The sequence below is a fragment of the Mus pahari genome, chromosome 6, assembly GCF_900095145.1.
Source record: "Mus pahari chromosome 6, PAHARI_EIJ_v1.1, whole genome shotgun sequence".
In the NCBI taxonomy this organism is placed as follows: Eukaryota; Metazoa; Chordata; class Mammalia; order Rodentia; family Muridae; genus Mus; species Mus pahari.
In genome coordinates, this window is record NC_034595.1 from 81,300,673 (window position 1) to 81,322,058 (window position 21,386).

The 21,386-nt window shown below is 51.3% G+C and overlaps 1 protein-coding gene across 2 annotated transcripts in view; it reads right to left on the reverse strand.

The window, feature by feature from the left end:
• The window catches only part of Serinc2 (serine incorporator 2), a 21,570-nt gene extending 7,669 nt beyond the window's left edge, over window positions 1–13,901 (reverse strand). Inside the window, exons 1-5 of one of the 2 annotated variants that reach the window (XM_029539932.1) lie at window positions 13,794–13,901; window positions 2,711–2,872; window positions 1,921–2,111; window positions 1,232–1,311; window positions 595–732 (exon numbers count right to left, since the gene is read on the reverse strand). In XM_029539932.1, the coding sequence (XP_029395792.1) occupies window positions 595–732; window positions 1,232–1,311; window positions 1,921–2,111; window positions 2,711–2,872; window positions 13,794–13,832 (610 nt within the window). In that variant the 5' untranslated portion in view covers window positions 13,833–13,901. Of the gene's footprint in view, window positions 1–594; window positions 733–1,231; window positions 1,312–1,920; window positions 2,112–2,710; window positions 2,873–13,105; window positions 13,127–13,793 lie in introns of those variants that run through there. The other variant, XM_021200315.2, reaches the window with a different exon arrangement.
• Between the last annotated feature and the right edge of the window lie 7,485 nt (window positions 13,902–21,386).

Here is a 21,386-nt window from a genome sequence, read left to right on the forward strand (position 1 = left end):
GGCTCACAGCCATCTGTAGAAAAAAAAAAAAAAAAAAAAAAAAAGATGGCTAACTACGCATGACCCTGTGAGCAGTCAGCTAGCAGCATACTTCTGTGGTTCCTTCCTTTCTTTTTTCTTTCTTTTCTTTTTTCTTTTTTCTTGAGACAGGTTTTCTCTGTATAGCTCTGGCTGTCCTAGATGCTCCATAGAGCAGATCAGAGGCTTGCCTCTCCCTCCCAAGTGCTGAGATTAAAAGCATGCACTACCACCACCACCCAGCTCACATTGTGCTTTTCGTGTGGCTTCTGGAAATATAAAATCAGATTGTCATATTTTCAAAGAGAAATGAGCGCCAGCCCAGCCTTTCTCGAAGACTTACAATGAGAGCAAGAGGTTCAGCAGGGCGATCTGCTGCTCGGATGCCAATGACCAAACACCACTTAAAGTACGGTTGAGCCCCCAGAAGCTACTAACCTCATCCCCTCAGGGCTCCTCAGGCAGCTTCCCACAACCCTCAGACTCTTCCTCCACCCCTCCCCAAACTTCCTCAGCTCCAGACCCTGATCCACGAGGAACCCAGCCCCTCGGTGTGGAGGCCGGCAGGGCACTGACCTGCGTACCAGGCTGGAGAGTCACACTCCTCGGCCTTACACAGCCACCGCTGATTCCAAGAGTGGGCAAAGTCAACAAACAGGATCAGCTGGATGAGGATGAAGAGGAAGGAGCCCACGACGCCAAAGTAGAACCAGACTGTGGGGAGAGGGCTGTGAGGCGGGGGGCTGGCACCACAGGCACAGCTGTGTGGACAGCAGGGAGAGCCCCAGGGTTCCCAGCATAGCTTCAGTCAGGCATTCTTTCTCAAACACAGACTCATTCAGTAGTCTCTCATATCATCCTCTGCATGGAGGACACCAGAGAAGTAGAGTCTCCCTTTCACAGTTTGGTTAAGTAGCATTTAAGCTAGATGGTCCCCCACCCAGAGTTACCCGAAGGCACTAAAGCCAAGCATCAGGGTGCTACCTAGTAAAGAGAATGTTGAAGACCAGCGGCCATCTGGAGTCAGTGAGATGCCAAGGCAAAGAACCACCCACCCTATCACCCACCTACCCACCCAACCACCCATCCCACCCTACCACCCACCCAACCACCCACCCACCCTACCACCCACCCAATCACCCACCCACCCTACCACCCACCCCACCGCCCTCCTTTTCTGCCCCTCCCCTCCACTGTTTCTGGAGCCACCTACTCTTGGGAAAGGAGCCATCAGGGATGTAGAAGGCGCCCACAGTAATACCCACAAGGATCAGGAATTTAAAAAACCAAAACCTGCAGGAGAAATGAAGAGGAGAGCTAAGTGGTAGGCAGCGGGGACACACAGAGCCAGAGCAGACGCAGCCCAGAAACTCCACCCCAAGAAACCAGTCCTGGGGAGGTAAAGGGCCTTCCTGGTGATCTGATAGACAAAGGTTCTTTCCCATTCCAAGAAAAAGCCTGGAGCTCAGGCCGGTGGGAAGAACCAAGCAAGGAGACTACTACTAAGCTACTACTGTGTGCGCTCAGGCAAACCGCTACCTTCTCTGAACTGTTTCCTCATTTGAGAAATGGATGATGAGAGGCGGGGTTGGGAAACTAGCTCAGTTGGTGAAGTAATTGTCAAGCAGGCATGACAATGGACATTTGATCTCTAGTAACCACATAAAAACCCAGACATGCTTGTCCCTGGGGTCTGGTTAGCCAGGCTAGCAGAATCAGCCCTAAGTGAGACGCCCTGTTTCACAACATGAAAGGTGTGGACAGCTCCTAGGAATAGCCGAGGCTGACCTCTGGCTTCTAATGAGTCTGAGGGTGGAGTCTAGAGAATTTCTGGGCACAGGCAGAGGGGACAAAAGCCCCCGTCCGGGGGAGTATGCCAGAGTGTAGGTGGGCGCCTCTCACCCGTTCTGGATGGCTGCTCGCGGGTCCCGACTACTGCGGACACAGATCATTAACAGCATGAAGAAGAAGAAAAAAGCTGCTGTGGCAAAGCACATGCGGTAGACTGCGCGGAAACCCAGCAGGGAGCCGCAGTCCAGGGGCCCCTGCAGGACCAGGGGTTGCTGGGTCCTGTCCTCACACACCCAGGGTAGCTGTGGAGACAACAGGGAGGGTTGAAGGGTCCCACCCACTGGAATCCTGCAGTCTGCCATCAAGTCTGAGCCTGCCTCCATCTCCAAGGCCTGTTTCCCATCCCGTGTTGGTCTGAACACTAAAAAAGGCCACCCAGGCCCCTAACCCATCAAGGCTCCCGCCTAGCTGATCATTTCCCTGATGCTCTCCGCCTCCCCCAACCCCATCCCCTATCGTCTACCCCCTATTTCAATACTGCGACATGTGGAGCCCTGCTTCCGACAACGGCTTCCCCTCCTGCCTTCAGTAGAACCCCTAAGAGGCCCACAGAACCTCCGGGGAGAGTTGGCCTCTCTATGGACTCCGTAGGGATGGATCCACACCTATGCACTAGCGAAGACAAGAGTCCCACCCTGGGCTTCAACCCTCGAGGGGAGACGCACTCCCGGGACCTGCCTGCAGAGGGCAGTCGTGATGAATAGAATTCTCCTCTGAGGTTCAGGTGGTCTCCCACCCCTGCCATCTGCACACCATCAGTACTTGGAACTTCAACCACCTTACCTTGCCTGTGGAGGGCGGGGCGACCCGGGCACCTCCCAAACCCCTCCCGGACACTCACCTTGTAAAGCTGACTCTCCACTCCCGGGCTCAGCATGATGATGGACACCAGCACCCCCAAGAAGAGGAAGCTGGTGAAGAGGAGGCGGCTCACCGTGGAGTTTCGGGTTGAGGGGCAACAGCCGCATAGGATGCAGGGTGCAGAGCCGCAGAGGCAGGATGCCTGGCGGAGACAGGGAGCCAAGTTAGTCTCTTTCCCCGACTTAGGCACACAGCTCCCACCAGCTGTCACTTCTAAGTCTTCAAGTCTGTGATGAGCTGGGGAGATGGCCCCATTTAATCTTCTAGCCAGGGACTGAACCGGAATCCATACAGGACCACAAAGTCTATAGGCAGCAGAAGACAGCTGGGCTCACACTATTTACCAAGTAGGCAGAGCAAAGGGTTAAAAAGAAACCCAGAGGGCCAGCTGTCACTGACAAGTGATCTATGTGACCTGTCACTCAACTCTGATCCCAGATCATCTTCCATAAAAGGATGGGTCACAACAGTAGGCACTCTTTACAGGTAATTGTGAGAACGAAGCAGGGAGTTTAAAACTGATTTGTTTGTTTTTGTTTTAAGAAAGTTTTTTTTTTAAAAAAAAAAAAAGATTTCTTTTGTATATGTAAGTACATTGTCACTATCTTCAGGCACACCAGAAGAAGGCATCGGATCCCATTACAGATGGTTGTGAGCCACCATGTGGCTGCTGGGAATTGAACTCAGAACCTCTGGAAGAGCGGCCAGTGCTCTTAACTGCTGAGCCATCTCTCCAGCCCTGTTTGTTTTTTAAGGTTTATTTATTTTATGTACATTGATGTTTTGTTTGCATATACATCTGTAGGCCAGAAGGCATTGGATTGGATCCCTTAGGTCCAATGGTTGAGAGCTGCCATGTGGCTGCTGGGAATTGAACTCAGAACCCCTAGAAGAGCAGTCAGTGCTCCTAACCACTGAGCCACCTCTCCAGCCCTGGGTGTTTAAACTGTAAATCCCAGTCGGGTGTGGTGGCTTATGCCTGTAATCCTTGGGGCAGGAGGATCAAGAGTTCAAGGCCAGCCTCAGCTACATAGTGAGTGTGAGGCTTACCTGACAGACAGACAGACAGACAGACAGACTGCAGGCCCCTTGAGAACCCTGTCTCTTACCCAGTTCATTTTTCTCTACGACTCTAATGTTCTTTGTATCTTGTCTGTCTTGTACCTTCCTTGTAACAAGGATGGATTTTTTTTTTTTTTGTCTGCTTTGTTCACAGGGTCAGACCCAGACACAGTACCGGGAACCTATTAGAGAATCATAAACTACGTGTTCAATGAACTTGAAATGTCCACCAAAAAAGCAGATACATGTTAAGACAGGCATTCAAACATCTGGAATTAAGACTTCTCTGCAGCTGTGTTTTGCCTGGGGCTGACCCCAGTCTGGATAGCAGGTGGTGACGTAACGCCTCCCATCATCCACCGCTTCCCATCATCCACCGTTGAACCTGAAGCTTTCCTGGGCTGACTACTGAGTGATTACGGAGGCTATACCATAACTGAGTTGACGAAGAGGAGACTCGCTCCTCTGGAAAGCCAGTCCCTTCAAGCTCAATCCTTGAGGAAACAGTCTCCCTGGCCAGCCACAGTCCACGTCCTTACCCAGGTATTTAAGAACCCAAGAGCAAAAGTCTTTGGTGGATCTTCAGACCTGACAGCAAATGTTGTCCGAATTCAATAAACTATTTGGGCTACTCAGAGATGCACACTTCTGTGTTGGAGCAAATCAGGCTGGTTTTGACTGGGTAATGACAAATCCTAGAAGGTCTCCCTGAGGAAGTGACTTAAGGTGAGGGCTTAAAGGATCAGGAGGCAATGCCAGACCCAGAAGGGAAAGCATGCCTGCCCAGGGCATCTGAGGAAGGAATGTGGAGAAGGCATGGTGTGCCCTCTGACATGCTCATGGAACCAGACATACAGCCTGTCCAAGGGACCCTGGTTTTCATCTACAGGACAACGGACATCCTCTGAGGGTACACAGCCCCGGCTGCAGAAACAACCTCCCCTATAGGATCAGCTCAGCTGACTGAAACTTCTGAGGCTCTGGCTCCTCTGAGAACTTTCTAGACCCGTTAGGGGCACAACACTGAGTTACTGCCTTCCCATCTGCCTCTTCTCCCAGACTGAAACCTCCCTGGAAAAACTCTCTGTCCCTCACAAAGCCATTGCAACAAGGGTGCTGAATTCGGCACAAAAATTGTTCGCAGTCACAAATCCCACCCTTCCGGCAACTTCCGGCCACGCCTTCCAGTTGTTCCCTAAAGTCCTGCCTCCTAGCTATAGCCATTTTTGGGTAAACCTGAAAGATATCTCATCTGATGAGGTCAAAGGTTAAAGGGCTTAGCAAAGGTCATAGGGCAACACCGTGGGCACAGCACAGAGGCTGGGAGACAGAAGTAAGGGATCGGAACGGTTAGCTAAGTGCAGGGCTGGTGGAGAGCACTCCATCAGCGCACTGCACGCTTCCCATCTGAAAAAGTGAAACTGATACAGGAAATGGCCATGCACTCCCATAATCCCCAGCACCCAGGAGCCTGAGAGCTGAAAAAGAGGACCATTAGCTGAGCTAAATAATGCATATGAAGCCAGCCCGCTCACCCCTCTCACCGCCCCAAAAAAGTTTCCTATGACCAAGGTCTGTAAGTCAGCCTAGGAGACTGTGCCACCAGAGGCCGGACTTTGGCGAGACACACCATTGCCCAGCCCAAGGCTCCCAGATGAGAGTGCTGTTTAATCTCTAACCTCCACAGCCAAGCAAACAACCCCTGTACTGCTGGAGCAAACCCCTCCCACCTCAGGTGGGCAGTTCCATTAGGCCCCACCTCTGGCCTGGTACACTTTTTCTTTGTGACTTGGAACAGACATGCTACCAGTTTCCAGTGAGATGCCGTTTCAGCTCACTGTGGTCCGTAGGGCTCAAACCCCAGATGCTCCTCTAGGAGCTCCTGGTACCTGAAACCTCAGCGAGTCTGGGGCCTTATGCACACCCAGAGGGCCCAGGTTAAGAGAGACACAGGTCCACCACAGTACTTCCCAGCACACAAGTCCACCCCATTTGATCTGCACCCCCAACCCTGGCTCTGTCTGGACCAGTTCCCACTCGAACTGCTTCCTACAGACACACTGGCCTCTGAACAGGAGGGAGAGACTCAGGAGCTCACTGGAACACCGGAAGTACGCTATGGAGCTGTACTTGGCAAGAAATAACAGCAGGAGGCTGACCACCAGGTGCCTGTCATATACATTATGGTATCCCACAAGCGAGCTGCTCTACTATGGGGGCCCGTAGGGGTGTGTGTGTGTGTGTGTGTGTGTGTGTGTGTGTGCTGTAGCACATTAGATTATCATCTGTTCCCTACAAGTCTTTCTAGGGACAACCAGGAGGGAAGGTAAACAGCTTAGGAATACCCATACCCAGATGGCCCCAGAGCTGTGTGGCTTATCAGGGGGTTAGTTCTCCCCTGCCACCAGTGTGCAGGCACCAGAGGCTGGGCAGCCACTCTCTGGGGCTCACTGCATAGAGTTCCCTAGGGCAGGTCGGATTCCAAGAAGTCTTCTTGCTGCAGGACCTACGGATACATTTTATCTTGGTGCTCTGGAGGCAAACCCTCTGGGAGTAGAGTCAGCCGGGTCTACATATCAAGATCCAAACCAGCCAGGGCTACATAGTGAGCTCATAACTAAAAAGGAAAGGAAAATGGCGGAGGCAGGAAGATGGAAGATTGGGAGTTCAAGGCCATCCTCAGCTATGTAGTAAGTTTGAGGCCGACCTGGTCAACTGGACACTGTCTCAACAGATTGAGTTGTGTCTGCAGTGCTGGAGACTGAGCTAGGGCTTGTGCCAAGCCGGCACTTAACTACTGGGCGGTGTCTTCAGACATTAAATTTTTTTTTTTAACTTTGAAATAAGATCGCCCTAAATCACCTGGGGTACCCTTGACCTTACTCACCCGAATGTGGCTAAAACCTTTATTATTTCTATGTCTGTGAAATATAATATAAACACTTGTAGGGAATTGAGTAGGCAGAAGAGTAACTCAGAGCGGGGGCGGGGGTGAGTTGTATTGAAAACAAAATGGCTTTCATTCCTAGCTGTATATCTGAAATAACTGAAAACCACACTCAAACCAATTAATTCTCTCTCTCTCTCTCTCTCTCTCTCTCTCTCTCTCTCTCTCTCTCTCTCTCACACACACACACACACACACACACACACACACACACGTTGCCTACAGACTGAGCAACCCCATCCTTGGGTGCGCGACCAGATGAAGTCTGGTCTAGATATCCACTAGAATGTCAACGTAACTTTTAAAAGGGAAAAGCTAAGTGTGGCAGTGCACGCCTGTAAACCCAAGCAACTGGAAGGCAGAGACCATTCAGGGCCAGCCTGGGCCACACGGTGAGATGTATCACAAATAAATAAATAAATTCCAACACGTGCTACAGCCTGCAGGACACAGTTCCGGTTGACATAATCCAAGCACAAAGGGCATACATGGTATAAGGAACCCAGCCGAATTCACTGAGAGGACATTTCAGTGAGCTGGTGTGGGGAACAGGCACAGGGGTTTCAGTCTACAGAGGTGAAAAGATGCTGCAGACAATGCCTGTGATGGCAGCACTTCAGTGTGAACAACTCTATGTTCTTGACCTGTAAGAAAACCAGCTAAAATGAAAGCAAGGGAGGCCAGGGCAGGAGCCCTGTGAGCCCCTCTGCCTGAGGTCAGTCAGGGTCACATACCGAGTCCTGGCTCGAAGGAAATAATGGCTGTCGTGGCAGAGTTTATGTGTATTTTGTCACAGTACAAGGCTGGGGGCTGTGATGTAACCTGCACAAAGCTTTGGTTTAGATACTGGGTGAGGTGGTACACACCTGTCCTCAGGAGGTGGAGACAGGAGAGTCAGATGTTCAAGGTCATCCTCAGCTACATTGTGAGTCTGAGGCTAACCTGGGCTACATGAGTCCCTGAAGGAGTAGGAGGGAAGTGGGAGAGAAAGGAGAAAAAAGAAGAGGAAAGGGGAAAAAAGGGAAAGGAAAGGTGGGGTGAGCAAGCTGTTTCATCTCCCTGAACCTGTTGCCCCCACTGGGTAGGGAGACTATAGCTCAAAGGCACTGGACACATGTCTCGGGCACGATGCTCTTGAGGTCAATACCCAGCAACGCAAACAAAGCTGGAGGCGATAGTCCATGTGAGTCCTCCAAGAACTTGGGAATCAGGAGCAGGAGGATCATGAGTTCAAGGCTATCCTCAACTACATGAGTTCAAGACCAACTTGAGCTACGTGAGATCCTGTCTCAAGAAAACAAAGTACCAAGAAAGAGAGAGGAGAGCAAGAGGAGGGAGTGGAAGGGAAGGACAAGACAGTAGAAGCAGCAGCCATGGGCTGGAGAGATGGCTCAGTGGTTAAGAGCATTGACTTCTCTTCTGAAGGTCCTGAGTTCAAACCCCAGCAACCACATGGTGGCTCACAACCATCTGTAATGGGATCTGACGCCCTCTTCTGGGTGTCTGAAGACAGCCATAGTGTACTTACATATAATAAATAAATAAATAAATAAATAAATAAATAAATAAATAAATGAAGAAGAAGAAGAAGAAGAAGAAGAAGAAGAAGAAGAAGAAGAAGAAGAAGAAGAAGAAGAAGAAGAAGAAGAAGAAGAAGACGACGACTTCTGGGGTGGCTGGAGTAGTATTGACTGTTAGCCTCTGTCCTCAGAGCTTTTGCCGGGGATTTGCCAGGGAGTTTGGATTTCCCCTCAGAGGCGATGGGAACTCCCTGCCAGGAAGAATGACAGCAGATTAACCTTCGTGACAGAACTGTGGTGCCAGAATGAGGAGGCAGATGGTGGAGCAGGGGTGCGGAGACTCACTGGCTGCTCTGAGTCACCCAGAGGAAAGGAGACAGGGAGACAGGGTGGTGTGGCAGTTATCACGGTGCCAGAACTGACAACATTCACTCTGACAGTGCCACTTGCCTGGGCTGGGTCATTTAACTAGGACTGTCTGAATGACAAGGTCCTTCAAGACTAAAACAAAGATCAAAGATCCCAATGGTAGGGATTACACTGCATAACATGACATGATATGATGATACGATAAGTATTTCATCACCATTTAAAAGCCAAAACTGGTGCAGGGATGCACCCCGCAGCCTCCACAAACCACACTTCCACCGGCCGAGCCACCCCAGCCTCTGACTGCAGAGGGAGAGACAGCTGTCCCACACCTCTCCAGGGAGGGTCCTAAGCCAGCTTGGTGCCAACTCTTTCAGCTGACCTCTCTTTCTCTCCCAATCTCTGGACTCGGTGTCCTTATCTATGAAATGGGCCCTTGGGCAGGACACTAGCTTGGCCAAGCTCAGGATCTGTATGTAGACAGCTCTGGGCTTCATGGTGTCTCTGGTATCCCCACTTCCTCATTGGCAGTCCTCAGCAATTCGCCACCGTGTGGTGTTCGTGGCTTGGTTGCTACATGCCGGCTTAATGCAAAATTCGTCCCTGCACTCTTCCCCACCCTGTTTAACCCCCACACCAGTGAGGAGTGGGCCCCATTGTTCCTCCAATAGACATGGAGAGGATTATGTGTTGCCCACGCTGGGTAAATGGGAAGATGCCAAGCCAGGGTTCAAGCCCATGGCTTGCATAGTTCCTAAAATGTACAACCCTCCCTAAAACTTCGGGCCATCCAGGCTGTGTGACTTGCCCTCTGTGAGCCTAGCCTATCTCCTCCTCTAAGGCAGGACTCACCTGACCAGTGCAAATGCCAGGCGGAAGTCAACATCTGGGTCACAGCCAGGAGAACACAAAAATCTCCCATCAACCCAAGCACCCAGAAACACCTGGGGCCCTCCCATCTCTCCATCAGAACTTCTCCTGGGCCTGAGGAACAGCTCAGTGGTTAAGAGTGCTTGCTTTAGGTGCTGGAGAGATGGCTCCGTGGTTAAGANTCCTGAGTTCAATTCCCAGCAACCACATGGTGGCTCACAACCATCTGTAATGGAATCTGATGCCCTCTTCTGGTGTGTCTGAAGACAGCTACAGTGTACAGCATACAGCTACAGAACACATAAGATGATTTAAAAAAAAAAAAAAAAAAAAGAGTGCTTGCTGCCAACATGAGGACCAGAGTTCAGATCCTAGAACCCACGTAACAAATCACGGGTCTCATGGACACCTGTAACCAGGCTTCTGGACAGAGAGGAGACAGGAGGATAGCTGGAGCTTGTTGGCATTCAACCTAGCCAAGAAAGCATGAGCCCCAGGATCAAGGAAAGACCCGCCCCCAAAGGAAAAGGTAGAGAGGACATCTGACGCTCTTCTGGCTTCTGTAGGTGCACGTGTGTGCATGCGCACATGTGCCTGAACATACACCTTCACACACACAAATAAACAAATCTTTAAAACCTTCACTCCACGGGGCAGCTTTTCATGGGAGCAGGGAGCTGCTGGCATTAAGGAGAGTCCCCTCGTACCGCCTAGCCATCAGATCTAGCTGATCCAGCTTCTCCACCATCAAAATGGGGATTGATGTGCCGAGACAATTCCCAGGCACGGGATGCAAGCTAAGGATGATCGAAAACTGTGGATCCTTCTCTTTACTCGTTTTAAATTTTAACTTTTAGTTTGGGGGGTTTTCAAGATAGGGTTTCTCTGTGTAAGCTCTCGCTGTCCTAGAACTCACTCTGTGGACCAGGCTGGCCTCAAACTCAGGGATCCACTGGCCTCCGCCCCACCCCCCAAGTGCTGGGATTAAAGGTGTGCGCCACCACCACCTGGCAGGATCCTGCCATCATTTCCCAAGCGCTAAGATTGTAGGTGTGAACCATCGTGCCTAGTTTATGCCATGCTGGAGGTCGAGCCCAGGGCTTCATCCACACTAGGCAAGTATTCTACCGACTAAGCCACAAATCTGCCAGAAATGGAAACAATATCAATCACATCCCTGGGGTGTCTGTGAAGATTAATCAAAAGCACACATGTACAGAGAGACAGTTACTGGTGACTGTCAACTTGACAGGATATAGAACAGAGAGACAAACCTCCTGGCATGTCTATGAGGGGGTATCTAGATTAGTCAACCAAGGTGGGGTGACCATGAATAATGAGGATAACAACATTCCATGGGCTAGAGTCCCGGGCTGAAGGAGGAGAAAGAGATCTGAGCACAAGCATCTATCTCCCTCCACTTCCTGACTGCCGGGCCACGTGACCAGTGGCCACAAGCTCCTGCTACAAAGTCTGTTCTGCCTTAATAGACAGACCCCTCCAGCGTGAGCCAAGATAAACCCTCCCCTCCTTAAGTTGCTTTTGTTGAGCATTTTGTTGCAGCAAGGAAAGTAAATACTTATAAATAAATAAGTATCCTTCTTGCACTGCTGGGCCTGAGTCAGGAGGTAGCTCTATCCCTGGGTGCCGACCTATGAGGCCTATAATACAGATAGAGTGAGCAGTGGCCATGGTTGGCATGGACGCCTCTAAAACAGGGTAGCAATACCAGAGGGCTTCATGGAGAATCAGTGAGAGAGCATGATTGGGACCTTAGTACAGCACCTGGCACAATAACTGTCAGAGGAAACAAAGCCAGGGGCGGGTCCTTCACGGATGTCAGACACTAAGTAGCTTCCAATTCTCCCCCAGAATGTGGTGGGGGTGTGGATGAGAGAAGACACCTGGACCAAGAGTGAGATTATTTTTCCAGACCAGAATATATATCCCAGGTTTTCTTGACAATCACTATGTAGTAGAAGCAGATCTTGAACTTCTGCCTCTACATTTTTTTTTAAGATTTTATTTATTTATTTCATGTATGTGAGTACACTGTAACTGTCTTTAGACACACCAGAAGAGGGCATCAGATCCCCATGACAGATGGTTGTGAGCCACCGTGTGGTTGCTGGGAATTGAACTCAGGACCTCTGGAAGGGCAGCCAGTGCTCTTAAACCGCTGAGCCATCTCTCCAGCCCCTGTCTCTACATTCTGAATACTGGGGTGGCAGACATGCATCACTACACCTGGCTTCAGACTCTTAAAAATTATATTTTAGATTTTTTTTATGTGTATGCATACATGCACTCAGTGCCCAAGGGGGTCAGAAAGGTCATCATGTCCCTCGGAACTGGAGTTACAGATGGTTGTGAGCTGCCGTGTGGGTGCTGGGAAGCCACCCTGGGCTCTCTGGGTCAGCAGTCAGTGCTCTTGACTGCTGAGCCATCTTTCGGCTCCCTGCCTTCAGATTTTAAACCCCACTGACTCCCCCTGTGCTTTCACCGTGTAACCTAAGGGGAGAAAGCTAACTCCCAGGAAGCTGAGGGTCTGAGCAATCCTGGCTGGCCTCAGCTCAGTAGACTGCAGCCTGGGTGACTCAGAGTAGTTCTTGGCTCTGCTCTCCAGATGGAATTCTCCACCTACATCTCCTCCTGGGTGACAACAGCTCCCACAATGCCCACTCACTGTACCCAGGAGCTGGGTGGCAGTTTCCACCTCTCATTTGCCCATATCACCAAGAGTATACCAAAGGAGGTACTGCGGTGGCCTTCAGTTCATGCATGGAGAGATCTAGATAGAAGGATTGGCCTCACAACCCCTCTCCCAGTAGGGCACGGGTAACCAGGCAAGACCAGATGGGAATCATGGTCTGTGAGTGGGAAGGTCTCCCTCCCTAACCAGGAAGCAAACCCGTCCCAGGAAGGGCTATGAGCATCAACAAGGAATAGCCTTACTTTCATCGCCTGTTCAAGCAAGCTTCTATTTCTCTCTCTCTCTCTCTCTCTCTCTCTCTCTCTCTCTCTCTCTCTCTCTCTCTCTCTCTCTCTCTCTCTCTCTCTCTCTCTCTCTCTCTCTCTCTCTCTCTCTCTCTCTCTCTCTCTCCAGTGGAAAGAGAGGCCCAAGAGAGAACAGGAGCTGTGTCCAGGGACCCACGCCACTGCCTCCCCAGACTGAGCTCCAAAGTCTACAAAGAAAATGGCTACAAAGAAAAACCTTTAGATGCGCAGCTCTCTCCTGGGCACCCGCTCCTAACACGTACACAAATCAGGGACAAAGGATGCGAGCCCTGAACCTTCCTTCAGCAGCCAGCCGGGAGCCCCTCTCCGCCCCTCTTTGTGTGGGGCCAGAAGGGGAGGGAGCTGTCTGAAAGAACCTCAGATTTAATGAGGGGAAGAAGGAGAAGAAAGGGGGCTGGGGAAGTAGGGGCCTCCCGGCCGGGTACGGCCGGATCCCCTCCCCTATGCTGGTTGCTGCCCCAAAACAGAGCTGGCCACTGGCCTGGTCCCCAACAGTGGCGACCAGGTGGACACACGCAACCTCCCTCAATTTCTGGATCTTTCCAAATCCAAAGTTTGGCACAGGTTGTCAGTGACAACCGACACCAACCTCGCTCAAGAGCGGGATGGGGGGGGGCTCCTTCCCACCCTTCTCACCCAACCCCCATCCCCTTTCCAGCTGGAGCTGGAAGGAAAGGGTCCAGCGCTTGTAGGGGGAGTGCCCTAGAGTGAGCGGGCCGGACTGCGCGCCGAGAGGATGCAGACGGAGCCGGTTACAACGTTCAGACAGACAGACAGTGCCCGAATCCTAGAGATGTGAACGGGACAAACAAAAGAACAGACTAAGCCAGGCGACAGGGGCAGACAGAATGACGGACGCTCTGCCAGAAAGACAGTAACGTAGGCACAGCGGGGCCGGGACCCTACCAGTTACACAAAGAGTCCCGCGCCCTGGAGAGGGACGCGCCACGAATCCTGGGGGCGCTCTGAGCGGGGGAGCGCGCAATGGCCGCGGGGCTCCCCGCACCCGCTGCGGGCCTCAGTATCCCGGTTCCCGGAGTGACGGCGCCAAAGGCGCCGGGCCGCGCCCCACCCTTCCCCCGCGGTCACCCGAGCCGCGACACCAGCTGTCCGGCGCACGGCGGCCGAAGCGGAGCGGCTGAGGGATAAGGATAAGAAGGGCACCGGTGGGGCCCCAGAAAGTCAAGTTTGGAGGAAGCAAAAAGAAGAAAGTACTTGGAGGAAAAAGGTAGAGAAAAAGTGAGCGGGGCCGCGGCAGGGACGGGGTGGGCACTCACGCAGCTTAGCAGGGAGCAGGCCCCCAGACAGGCCCCCATGGCGGTGAGGGGCGCGGGGCTCGGGGCACCAGCCTCGGATCCCGGATCCGGTGGGACTCCAGGCGCTTGGCTGGCCCCACCCCAAGCCCATCCCCGCCCCGGCCCCGCCCCACCTGCCGAAGCCGCTCGTCACTTTCCGGCGACGCTCGGGGCCTCCTAGGACTCACCTGGGACAGGTGCTGGTGCCAGACTTTTCCTAAAGAGGTTGAGATGGGAAAAGTCCAGCAACGACGGGGGGCACAGCCCAACTCCACTCTGAGCTAGGATTGTACCAAAGCGAGGATTTGGAAATACATGTGGACTTGAACTTCACCGGGGCCATTGTGTGACCGACACCAAATACTGTCACTGTTAGAGGAAGTAGGAGGTGGTCTTCCCAGATGCCCTTGGATCTTGGCGAAAAACCTCGGCTCAATCTATGGGTGCTGAATGATAAATTACTAGGCGGGGGTGGGAGGGGTGGTGGTGGTAATGTGGCTGAGTCGGTAGAGTGTTTACAGAGCCTTCCTGAAGTCCTAGGTTTGATCCACATAAAACTGGGCATGGTGGCTCACGCCTGTAACCCAGCACTCAGGAGGCAGGAATCACAAACTCAAAATTATCCTTGGCTGCATAGCCAGATCTAGGTCAGCCTGGGCTACATGGGATCCTGCCTTCGAAAGGAAAGAAGAGAAGGACAGACAGAGGGAGGGGGGTGAGGGAGGCTACTTTGCTTCTCTGAGCCTCGGGTTCCCCTATTGAAACTAAAGGTGCTTACCTCATGGGACTGTTAGAACACACGGCAAATGTTCCATGAATAAAAGCCTGCATCATTCCCATCCCTGTTAAGGCCCCAGGTTCGTCCTTGTTCTGACCCCCTCCTCTCCATCCACCTTGTCTTCAAGCTCTGGCCCTGGCTTGGATCACACAGACACACACACAAGACACACACACATGAGAGAGAGACACACACACAGAGAGATAGATATACAGAGAGAGAGAGAGAGAGAGAGAGAGAGAGAGAGAGAGACTGCTCAGCACTCCACACACACATATATACACACACAAGACAGACAGACAGACAGACAGAAAGAGATACACACAGACACACTCTCACTGCTCAGCACTGCGCAGAGAGACAGAGACAGAGGCAGATAGACATACACACAGAAAGAGACACATACACACACACAGAGATACACACAGAGAGACACATACAGAGACACACACACTCTGCTCAGCACTCCTCACTCCTTATCTGTGTGCAGCCATGACCTCCTAGCTAAGGAGGTCACAGGGTGAGAGGGCATCCTAGCAGGTCATCCCCAGGATCTGGTGTGAGGCGCAGCAGCAGAGTTCTGTAATTATGGTAGCTCACCCCAGCCTTCTCTCCCATCAACTCTAGACCAGATAATGTTAGGGAAGGAAGTCCATAGGTTTGGCTGGCCCCAGGGGCCAAAGATCCGGCCTAACTGCTTCCCCGAGTGATTCATACAGCACCTGGCTGAGCTGGTAATTGTGCCAGGGCTGTTCTGCAAATACCCTGCACTTTCCCTCCTCCACACATCAGCCCACCTGGTGCCTTCCTCCTGAAAGTCCTTTTCCTTGTCTGCTTGCGGTGCCTTCAAAGCTTTGCTCACATCCCACATCATCGAGATGAAGAGAACCATGACCCACCAGCCCACGACCCAGTCTGACAGGAAATGAACCTCGGCCCACGTCCCTGGTGCATCTACAACAGCAGACCTCATATATCATTCACCTTAGTGGAGCGCAAGCAAGAGCCACACTCTTTCATGGCACCGTTCGAGGCCGTGTCTGTTCCAAGAAAGATTCATTCCCTGCCCCAGTTCACACATGAGGAAGATGGAGTTCATGTTATTGGTAAACAGCACTGGCCAAACATTGGTTGTGCTCACAGAAATTGCTGCTCTTGCTGCTGCTCAGATCCACACAGCTCAGACTCTCTCTCTCCTCTCTCTCTCTCTCTCTCTCTCTCTCTCTCTCTCTCTCTCTCTCTCTCTCTCTTTCTNTCTCTGTCTCTCACACACACACACACACACACACACACACACACACACACACACACACACACCAATTCACCTCTAGCTGTACACTCAATGCACAAGGAAGATACCAAGCAAGGCAGGATGCTTGCTGAATGGATATCTGAGCTGCTTCCTCATTCCACTGTGACAACATCCTGACCCAATGGCCCCACATGGTCACCTTCCACACATGTCTGTCCTCAAAGCCTGAAGTGCTACCCACCTTCTGAAAGTGCCCATGCCAGGGTCTGCTCCTTTGACACACCTCCCCCATCAACTGGATCCTCCACCAACAGCATCTCCTTTCCATAGCCCAACACAGAGACATAGAGGGGGTGACACCTGGGGTCTTTATGTTGCCCCAACCTCCCAGAGTCTATGCCATCCTGAGGACGCCTCTGTCCCCTTCCTTGGAGTAGGCCTGGTTATTCTGTTTAACTCTACAAAGCAGGTATGAGCATTTGAGAACATGGTCTGAGAAGTAGTTGCTTTTTGAGGTGGTAAAGTGCTTGGGGCAGGATATCTCTTATGTAGCTGAGGCTAGCCTAGAACTTGCTTTGTAGACCTGGCTGGCCTCAAATTCACAGATATCTACCTACCTCTGTCTACCAAATGCTGGAATTAGAAGTGTGCACCACCAAAGCCAGGTGAGCAGGTGCTTTCTGAGAGGAGAGGGTATTAGCTTAGCTGCAGCACAGAAAGAACGCCTCAGTTTTAGGCTGGAAATTTTCCCAACAGAACATTGCACTGTCATGGTCCTGGCTTTGCCCCTGCCTGAAACCAGCTAGGCTTTGGAATCCCCCTGCATCACCCTGTAGGGAGGGAACAGTCCTGTGCAGACTACTCACTGTGTAGTCCTGTCCGGGTACCTCCTCCTCCTTCAGCCTCACACTTCTCATCTGTAAAATGGGAACAAACATTTTGCTCTGGTTATCTCAGGAGCAGTGGAAGACATGATATTAGGAAGTGGATCAAGCCGGGAGGTAGTGGCACCATGCCTTTGATCCTCAGGAAGCAGAGGCCAGTGGATTTCTGAGGCAAGCCTGGTCTACAGAATGAGTTCCAAGATAGCCAAGACTATACAGAGAAACCTTGTCTCAAAAATAATTAATAAATAAATAAATAACCAACCAAACAACAACAACAAAACCCCGCAGGGGTGTTGAAAAGCTTGGTTTCTTGGCAGCCTCAGCCCTCAGTCTTAAACCTCCTGTGTGAGACTAGAATAACTCTATCTCTCACACCTCCAAAGACAAGATCACAGTTACAGCTGTGTGACCATGACAAGCCACCCAGCCTCTCCAGTCCTCACGGGAGTGCTAGGATGCTGGATTCAGCTCTTCCACTTAATGGCACAGAAACCAGATCCACTGAGAAAAAATTGCCAGGGTCATTTGATCCATCCCCCTGTGTGGTCCATGTTCAACTCCCTAGTCCCCGTAGGAACCAAGCCCTGGCTTTGCCCCAGGGTCCTCTGATCTACTTATTCCTGGAATTTACTTTTCAAATATGAAACATGAGACTAAATCCTTCCCAAGTCCTCAGTGCCCCCAAACTCCCCACAGTTCATTGATACCCAATCCTCTCACCATCCTCCCGTCCATGAGGACTCAGACGTGCTCCTGCTTTGAGGCTCTGTCCCCTGGGCCTCAGATCTCTGCACTGGCCTCTACTTCCTTCTTCTGACCCATTTACGGAGTAGTGAAGGAGGCCATCCCTCATGAATATGCATGTAGGGTAATGAGGGCTTGGGATTGGGGGGGAACCTGGGGAGAGGCAAAATCACTATCTACCTTGCTCCCAAGCAGGACTGTCCTTCCCTCAGAGGTGCATGGTAGCTGAAGCAACAATCCCAACATAGGCAGTAACCGTTCACAAGTGCCTATGGCTGCTGGCACTTGGCAGAGAACATCCCCTGTAAGATGTACTAAAGGTGGGATGTACCCAGTTGTCATAAGCAGAGCTAGAATGAAGCCCGGATTCTTCCAGAAGATGGGACATCCGAGCTGGAGCATTTAAACCCTACTACCAGGGTTTGGCTGAGAACGCATGGTCATAGAGCCACATCTGGACATCACATGCCAGTTACGTGACCAAGGTCTTTGAGGTAGAGTCATGAACAACATGATGTCTTGTGCCTATGATCCCAGCACTTGGGATGTAAGGCCAGAGGATTACCATGAACTTCAGGCCAACCTGAATTACAGAGTGAGACCATGTCTCAAAAAAGGCCAAAAAGCAAGAAGGAAGGAAGGAGAGAGGGATAGAAGGAGGGAGGGAGAGAAGGAAAGAGGCAGGGGAAGGAAGAAAAAAAGAGAGAGAATAGGGAGAGAGGGAAAGAGGGGAAAGAAGAGAAGACAGAGGGAGGAAAAAAGAAAACAGGAAGGGGGAGGAAGGAAGGAAGGAGGGAGGAAGAGAGGGAAGAAGGAGGAGGAAGGAAGGAAGGAAGGAAGGAAGGAAGGAAGGAAGGAAGGAAGGAAGGAAGGAAGGAAGGAAGGGGCAGATAGACTAGGTACCTGGAAATGACAACCTGAAAATACATCTGGATATGTAAAGACAGCCAGATGTGTATTCACAATGCATGTTCAGCACATGTGCAGGCTCACACATGTGGTGTCATGTATGCTCAGATGCAAGTGCAGATGTCCAGCATACACACCTCTGGATCACCTTGGGACCTTCCAACCAACAGGCACAGATGGCAGGGTGTGTCTGGATGCTGAGGACGGAGCAGCAGCCATGATGACCGTCCTTGCTGGCAGAGAGAGAATGACCTGATGGGCTTTGTTCCCCATTCTGAGGGCTCCAACTTCCTGTGTGGGAAGCATCTGGAATGAAGACGGATGAAGGTGGAAGAGATGAGCCCACAGTGGAGTGCTGCCAGATGTGAAGATCGAGGAGGTTCTGCAGATGTTTCCCTCTGAGACCTCGGGAGTCCACTTTGAATGCAGGTGGGCAGAGGAGCACAGGGCAGCGTGATGTCTGCTATGAGGATGAGTGTGGCAGTGAAGAGCGCACGTGTGGATTTGCCATGTTAATAAATCATGTGTCGTATGTATGCATTGGGTTTCACACTCGGTTGTGGGGGTGTTGGTGTGTGCATGTATGTAGCAGGATAATTAGCGTGCAGGAGAGAGAAAGAAAATACATGTCATTGGGCTCAGTCTTCGCATTCATTGGGTGGATAGGGAGGTGGATGGAGGAAGGGATCGGCAGGAGGTGGATGGGTAGATGAACGGTTAGGGAGATGAAGGAGAATACGATAGAGCAAAACTACTACGTGATGCCTGTGGGCTCTAGGCAGTAAGCATGTAGATACTTTTCTCTCTTTTTGTTCTGTTTATCATAGCTGATGGGTTTTCTAGATAAAGTCTCACTATGCTATCTATCCCAGCCTGGAACTTGTTACGTAGGCAAAGCGAGCCTTGAACTCTTGGCCTTTCCGCCTCTGTCTACCCGGTACTGACTACGTACCACCATGTCCACACAGTCTGTATAACCCTTCTGGGTGCTTGAAAGGCTTTTAATAATAGAATGTATATTCAGGGGGCTGGTGAGATGGTGCCAAGTTTCATGGCTGAGGTTGGATCCCCAGGACCCCCAGTGAGCGCTGACTTCTATAACTTACCCTTTGACACCCATACAGACCCTGTGGCCTGCTCCCCACCCCAGACAAATAAACAGGCCTTTCTAAAAAAAATGTATGCATGGCATGAGCTAAGTGCTTGCTCCAAGAGAACCATAGACAACACAAGAAACCCATCAGAGGGGCTGGAGAGATGGCTCAGCGGGTAAGAGCACTGACTGCTCTTCCAGAGGTCCTGAGTTCAACCACATGGTGGCTCACAACCATGGGTAATGGGATATGATGCCCTCTTCTGGTATGTCTGAAGACAGCTATGATGTATCCATATATATAAATAATATAAATAAATATATAAAAAGAAAGTGAAAAAGAAATCCAGGCTTTGTGGGGCAGAGCTACAATCCCAGCACTTAGCCAATAGAGCTAAGATTGCACAGGAAGTCAGGTTAATGCCCAGGATTATCTGTATGCACAGTTAAGCCTGCTCCTGTTTCCCATGAAGTCTCCCAGCCTCTATGAAGCCAGTTCCATTCCGTGGGTAGAGCAGATATACTGGGTTGAGGAAGGGCGGTCACCAGCCCCAGGGCAGCCACAGGGGACTGGGAACTCTATCATCTACAGCTTGGCCAAGCGGCGTCTCCTGGTAAGCAGAAGTGTGGGTGTCTGAAAGCCTAGAGCTTCCTGGAGGGAGTCAGGGCAAGAAGCAGGTGCCCAGAGCTCTGGAAACAGCGACTTCTGTCACACATTCACTTCATCCTGTCCTGTCCAGCATCTTCCCTTATCCCAAGACTTACGTCTAAGCTTCCAGTAGGACCTCACTGTGCAGAAACTGGGGCCTGGAGAGGATGGTGCCCCTTAGGCTGCTGCTTGCCAGCCAGGAGCAACACGAACCCACAGCTTAGGGGCCCAGCAGAAGGAGAACCCAGATCCCTCAAACCCAGAGAGGAGGCACAGAGTACATTCCTGCCCATAGTTCATACACTGGACCTAAGCCAGCAGGGAGAAAGAAACAGCATGCAACTGGAGGTCTCATCTCAGCATTACTAAAGGATCCTGTTAGGGTAACCCTAGGCAGCTCCCTACCCCTGTCTGGACTGAAGTGTCCATCTATCTATAAGAAGAATAGTTTGTGGACCAGCAAAATGGCTCATCAGGTAAAGGTGCTTGCCACCAGGTCAACAACCTGAGTTTGATCTCTGGGACCCACACGGTGGAAAGAGAGATCTGACTCCCAGAGGTTATTCTCTGGGCTCCATACATGCACATAATATAAACAGAAGGAGAGAGAGAGGGGAGAGAGAGAGAGAGAGAGAGAGAGAGAGAGAGAGAGAACAATTTGAGACCCAGAAATGAGATAGGCATGCTTATAAGCTAGCACTTAAGAGGCTGAAGCAGAGAATTGCTGTGAGTTCAAGGCCAGCCTGGGATATACAGGTGAGTTTAGTCTACAGGATGAGCTCTTGTCAATAAACAAATAAATAAATCTTTAAGCAAAAGTGGCTGTTATTACTAGTCACTGCCCCACCCCCTAATGCTGTGGACTCACTGGCTTCACCACAAATCGGGTCCACCAAGGTTAGGGATCCCCAAGACCAGTGCATTGCACAGCTGCTCCCCAGATTCCTTAGCCCTGCTGCAGAACAGCTGGGCACCAAGGGCTGCTGGGAGGCTCCCTGGCCCTGGGGATGGGAAACTCAGGTTCCCTGTAATCAGACCAGCCTCAGAACCAACCCGTTTCATCAGGACAACCCAGTGTATAGCAAATGATCATTTGTACTCTCAGCCTGCCCGGCCCCAGGCTGTGACCCAGCTGGTCAAAGAACAGAGAAGGAGGCCCTCCTCACTCGGGGTTCATAGAAGAGTGCCTAGAGACACAAGCAGGAAGGAAGGTCTACCTGAAGCCAAGCCCTTCCCCTCCCCAGCCCCAACTTCCTGCTCCCA